Source organism: Perissodus microlepis, chromosome 12, assembly GCF_051167445.1.
Source record: "Perissodus microlepis isolate ML-2025 ecotype Zambia chromosome 12, ASM5116744v1, whole genome shotgun sequence".
Taxonomy (NCBI): domain Eukaryota; kingdom Metazoa; phylum Chordata; class Actinopteri; order Cichliformes; family Cichlidae; genus Perissodus; species Perissodus microlepis.
In genome coordinates, this window is record NC_140472.1 from 6592073 (window position 1) to 6598248 (window position 6176).

Consider the following 6176-nt stretch of genomic DNA (forward strand, 5'->3'; position numbering starts at 1 on the left):
TGTATACTAGATGTGTAGTTATTATTAAAGCCTGACCAATTTGTCAGTGGAAAATTGTTATCCGATCATCACTCATTGATATCGGCATTTACAACAACAGATAAATGAAAATTTAAGAAGTAAAAAAAGAGGAGAGAAACACCCTTTCACCGTGTTACGAGTGTCGATATTGCATTGTTTGTCCACCAGAGGGCACTCTACACCTTGTTGCAAGAGTTCCTGATGATTTAAAATTTATATTATCTTTGAAAAATATGCTGGCTCTACTGCACAACACACAAACTACAAAAACAAATGTCTCACTGAGCTAATAAGTTTATAAACATTCAAATTTGTTGAATTAGTCATAAGTAATAATAGAATTTTGGTTTCTAAACGTGAGCTCAAATAGTAGTTATTTCACTTTAGTTTTAATCCATCCATTCTCTTCCACTTATCCTTGTCAGGGTCGCGGGGTGGCTGGAGCCCATCCCAGCTACCACAAGGTACCAGTCTATCACAAGGCTAACACACAGAGACACTCACATTCACACCTATTACCAGTTAACCTAACCCCACTAACTGCATGTCTTTGGACTGTGGGAGGAACCGGAGTACCCACAGAGAACCCACGCAAACTCCACACAGAAAGGCCACGTGGTTGATTCGAACTGAAGACCTTGCTGTGAAGGAGCAGTGCTAATCACCCTGCCACCTTGTTGTCTTAGTTTTGATCTCTTCCAATAAATCACAGATATGTATGAAAGTCACAATAATTTCGAGAATTTCTGTTTAATTCACTAAATAACAAAAAGATCACAGTGACTGTAAAGTTGACTTTCACAAGCTCAAAAGTCAGTGGACAAAGTAACACAAACACCAAGATTCTTTAAAACTCTGATGCCATCTTTCAGTCGGATCTGACCACAGCTGGGAGGGTTTGCTAGGCTTCAGTTGGCTTGAGTTTACCTTAAGAAGCTCTGTGGTGACTCGCATGATAGATGAGATGACCTAAAACCCAATGCAACAACAACCTGTTAGTAAGTCATTAACTTACTGATAGTAATTAACTGATAGTAACTTCATATTCTGACCCGCCAACCCAGTGATGCTATATTGGTGTCAGATGGCACTGCACATGCTGTAAAAACAGAAGGTTAAAAGACTGATTGTTTTAAATCTAGCTTCACAAACAGAGTGATACATGTTATGTTCCATGTCCACTTTAATGGAAAACTGGGAGGAGCCAAACTGGTCATTTTCAGCGAGACTCTATGGAAACATCCGTAAAGCTAAAAGGAAAGATGTATCACTCTGTCTTCTTTCCTGTAACTTTAGCCATTTAAAAGCGGGTTTCTGTAGTCTGCAGAACACGAGTGGGCATTCTTTAACCATCAGACGTTATTGGCTTCGTATTCGGGTTAGGGACATGTGAACCTCTTGAGTAGAAAAACACAAGATAGCAAAAAAGATGAACTGGTGGTAGAAACGCTCACTAGTGTGCCGCAGAGAATCACTGCCTGCTCTTAATCTTCTGTAATCTAGACGAGCTTCGATGCCGGCGTCTTCTTGAACGCCGGTATCGAAGTTCATGTGTTCGTTACATGAACTTGAGTCAATTTGGGTTGTAATGCATGTGTTTGAGGACAACATTGAATAAGGAGAGGGGTTTCAGTGAGTTACTGAATGCTGTCGGGGCTGGACAGTAACGGGGATTCAACACGGAAGTCTAACGCAACGCAGCTGACCGCCCTCAAGAAGCTAATTCACAAAGCTAGCCAACAATTTAGCAGGATATGTGTTACAGTAATGTTGCGGCATGGCTGGACAATCATTAACGGTGTAGTGACGTCCTAAATGCTGGTAGTTGTAATAAGACTACTTGATATTTTCTGTGCAGCTGCATAAAACGGCAAAAGACCGGAAAGAATAACTAAAATAATCCGGTTTTGCTGAGTGTTTGTGTTCTTGTCTGGTGTATGTTTTGAGAAACTTTTCTCACATTTTATTCAAACCGCTGCTGCACTGTAACCGATCATTTCTCAAGCCGCTGTTTGCTGCTTTGTGCCGGTGCTGCTCTCTGTTCTGATAATCAGCATGGGAATCAACGTGGCTGTGGGCTGCATCGTGTCATACGTCCTCCTGGATGTTGTCACCACCACTGTCCTGTACGCACATGGATCACAGCTGAGCACCTTCACAGAGGATGCCCTCAACTTTAACATCCTTCAGTCTGCACTGGACATCTGGGGGACAGTGCTGCTCCGAGCCTCCCTCCTGCTGGGAGCCTCTTTAGGGGTGACATGGAACAAGGTGGACGGCCCGCAGAGGGTTGCTAAATCCACCAGCCTTATTCTCCTCATCTGTCTGATCGTCATCACCTATACACTGGCCAAGCTGCTGATGCTGAGTGAGGTGAGGACTTTGAGCATCAGTCACCAGCCCTGGCTCTTGAGCCTGATATGTTGGACTTGTGCCTCTTCTCTGGGAGTAATGCTGCTCTGGAGGTGGCTGGGGAAGGAGCCGGAGTCTGAGAGCAGCAGTAGTGGTAGAGGAACAAGGGGCCGTGAGGACACTGAAAAGCTGGTGGAGACAGTTGGCGAGGAGGAGCAGGAGTTGGGCTCTGAGAGAAAGAAGGAGAAGGACAGCAGCTCAGGGGCCACGCTGGGACGCCTGCTGAGCTACTGCAAAAAGGATGCTGAGCTGCTCTCTGTTGCTGTCCTCTTCCTCATCATCTCTGCTGTGTGTGAGTGTCCTTAATGTCACATTATTTACTGCTGTCTGTTATAAAGGATTTAGACACACTGCCCCAATGCAACTGACAAAACTGAGTCTGCAGGTTCTGACTACGCTACTCATGCCGCGTTACACAACACTTTTTAATTACAGATAAGTGCTATGGTAGAAAAACAAGTGCGTTCTTTTCAATATGTTCCAATTGTTGATGCTTTCTGTCATGGAATTATTAAAAGGACCCCTAACTCGCTCATATGGGTCCCAGTTGCTAAAAGACAAATGTTTTTTGTCATATAGCCCAAAGATATTGATCAGTATATTCATCTACATTACTAACCAGAAGCCTCACCCACCTGCTGTTCAAACCTTCTGTTTCAAAGGACTAGCCAATCAGAAGAAAGTTGACTTAAACGGTGCCTGTGCCAAGGCCCTGTATATTAAACGCTGGGTTTCATTTCAACTGTGAAGCATACAGAGCGTCTCTATTAGAGTCCATGTATAAAAATAAAAGAGCTGGAAATGGTATATTTGGTGAATGCCAATAAACGTCTATACCTACATTAATAGGTCTAAGTAACTCTAAGGCTCATTACTGTTCAAAATAGTGGGCTGAATGCCAGAACCTCCAACAGCACTCAGAGTTTTATCAGTTTCATCAAATCTTTAACTTATGGAATATCATTAAATACGCACATTTCATTCAAATCATTTTGGAAAAGTTTGCTCATTTTCTTTGAAGTGCAATATAAAAATTTGAGGTATTTTCTGTACTCGTACATCTAAACTATGCATTTGTCCATCCATCCATTGGTTTTGTGCTGCTTAAAAAGCGATTACAGGGGCAACAGTCTGAGCAGAGACGCCTAGAACTCACTTTCCTCCACGTCAGCCTCCAGCTCTTCCACAAGGATGTCCCAAACAAACACACACACACCCGCCCTCTCACATCATCTATAATTGACTGAGACAGGACTCTCTTCCAGACACTCTAAACCAAGGCACAATGTACATTCCAAATTCCTTTAATTTTAAATATGTTTATATTGTCTATTCTGTAAAATAGTCAGATGTCTATTCATATTAATGTACAGAATTCACCTGCTTGCTGCTACTACTGCACATTCACCCAATGTATATACCATATATATATATATATATATATATATATATATATATATATATATATATATAATGTTCTTCCTTTACCCCCCCCCCCCCCATTTTTGCACATGTCGAGGAGCATGTCAGGCTACATTTCACTGTGTGTTATACTTGTATAACTATGCATGTGACAAATAAAGAACCTTGAACCTTGAAGAGACATAATTTGTCCAGCATGTCCTTGGTGGGCCCAGGTGTCTCTTTCTTGTTGGGTATACAAGAAAAACTTCATATTGGAGGTGTTCAGGAGGCATCTTAACTAATCTTCCCTTGCCTGAACTGCTCCCCAGGAACTGAGCATCTGAGCTCTAAGGGTGAGCCCAAACACCTCGAGGTTCTGTTCCTAAATGTTAGAAAAACATTTGGGACAAGGGGAGTCCCAAATGTCCCAAAAAAAAAAAAAAACGCTCTCACTATGAATGTACAGTGACCTTATTTTTCACTCTGATTTAGAATTGAATAAAAAAAAGCATGGAGCATGGAGGTTACCACTGTTGCCGCACAGCAAGAATGTCCTGAGTTCAATTCTCCATCAGGCTGTGGTCTTTCAGTGTGGAGTTTGCATGTTCTCCCCGGGTACTCTGGCTTCCTCCCACAGTCCAAAGACATGCAGCTTGTGGGGAAAGGTTAATTGATCAATCTAAATTGCCTATAGGTGTTAATGTGAGCATGAATGGTTGTCTGTCTCTGTGTGTTAGCCCTGCGACAGACTGGCGACCTGTCCAGGATGTACCCCGCCTCTCGCCCTATGACAGCTGGGATAGGCTCCAGCACACCCTGTCACCTTGAAAGGGATAAGCGTAAGCGAATGGATGGATGGATAAAAAACAAATTAAATAAAATTTAATGCTCAAGTTGTCACAAAGCCTTTATGTATGGATCATCAGTTCAACTTAGACTTTAAAAAACATTAAGTAATGATGACTCTTTGCTTTCAGGTGAGGCTTTCATACCGTACTACTATGGGAAAGCCATAGACAGTATTGTGGTTCACCAAAGCATGGAGTACTTTGCCAAACCTGTGATCATACTTGCAGCACTGGCCTTAGCCAGGTGAGCATCCGCAGTTGTAGGTTTTAATTTTTGTTTTTTATGTTTTGTTTACATTTTGTTGTAAATTACACAGAGGAATGCATTGAGCTTATATACTGAGATGATCCTTGGCAAAGCTGCTTGCTTTGTTTAGATGATGACGTGTGTTAAATGCCAAACCACAGAACTGCTTCATGGCAGTCTTTTCTCTCTCCTCAGTTCACTTGCAATCGGAGTACGAGGAGGTGTCTTCACCCTGACGTTTGCGAGATTAAACCTTCGTCTCAGGAACCATCTTTTCCGAACCTTAATGAGGCAGGAAATTGCCTTTTTTGATGACAATCACACAGGTGATGTTGAACGCGAGTTCCTGTGCACACATCGCTCCCTTCCATTGATCCGTTCTAATGTTATTCCACGCCCATGTAACCCTGCAGGTGACATCCTTTCACGTCTGTCTGCTGACACCACCCAGGTGAGCGACCTCATCTCCCAGAATGTCAACGTCTTCCTGCGGAGTGTCATTAAGGCCGTTGGCTTCTTCATCTTCATGTTTGGCATGTCCTGGAAGCTCACACTGGTGACCATCATGGGATTCCCTTTCATCGGTCTAGTCTCAAAACTTTATGGTGAATACTACAAGGTAAAGTAGTTTTGTCTGAATGTTAATTTCTTTATAGTTTGCTTCCAAGAAGTCACATATTATTGTAATTTTTTTAAAGTGATCTTGAGAAATAGTTATCACAGTTGTTGAGTATTGCAGCATCAACAGTGATCAAGTCGAAGGGAAATGACGACAGAGGCAAAATGTCCTTAACATTTTGGGAACTTTGTTCCACATTAGGGAACGCGGCAAAACCTTTCCTCATGGGTGCCATTTTTGTTGGGGTACACTTTCTCTCTCAGGGGCGTGATGACGCAGCATACGTGCTTCCTTGTGGTGACAAATAAAATACTGTCTCTCCGTTAAACAACAATAACCATAATACAGTTCAAGACATTGTACAACATGAGTACACATAGGGTGACCAACCGTCCTCTTTTCCCCGGACATGTCCACTTTTCACGTTCTGTCCGGGGGGATTTTCGAGATGGATGAAAATGTCCGGGTTTTCCTATAGACATACAGAGGACCCATATGTGCGACTTCGTCCCGAAGTAAGTGGTTGTTCCGCGCTCACAGACAGGACAGAGTGCGCAGCGGCGCGCTGAAAAGATGCCACAAGATGCCAAAGCGCAAGTGCATCTTTTCAGACAAACCGCAAAAC

General features: G+C 42.8%; 1 protein-coding gene across 1 annotated transcript in view; it reads left to right on the top strand.

Moving 5' to 3' along the window:
- Window positions 1–655: 655 nt before the first annotated feature.
- abcb9 (ATP-binding cassette, sub-family B (MDR/TAP), member 9) overlaps window positions 656–6176 on the top strand; it is a 19906-nt gene continuing 14385 nt past the window's right edge. Inside the window, exons 1-4 of the mRNA XM_084946550.1 lie at window positions 656–2725; window positions 4815–4929; window positions 5128–5258; window positions 5346–5551. Coding sequence (XP_084802676.1) covers window positions 2077–2725; window positions 4815–4929; window positions 5128–5258; window positions 5346–5551 — 1101 coding nt within the window. The 5' untranslated portion in view covers window positions 656–2076. The remainder of the gene's footprint in view (window positions 2726–4814; window positions 4930–5127; window positions 5259–5345; window positions 5552–6176) is intronic.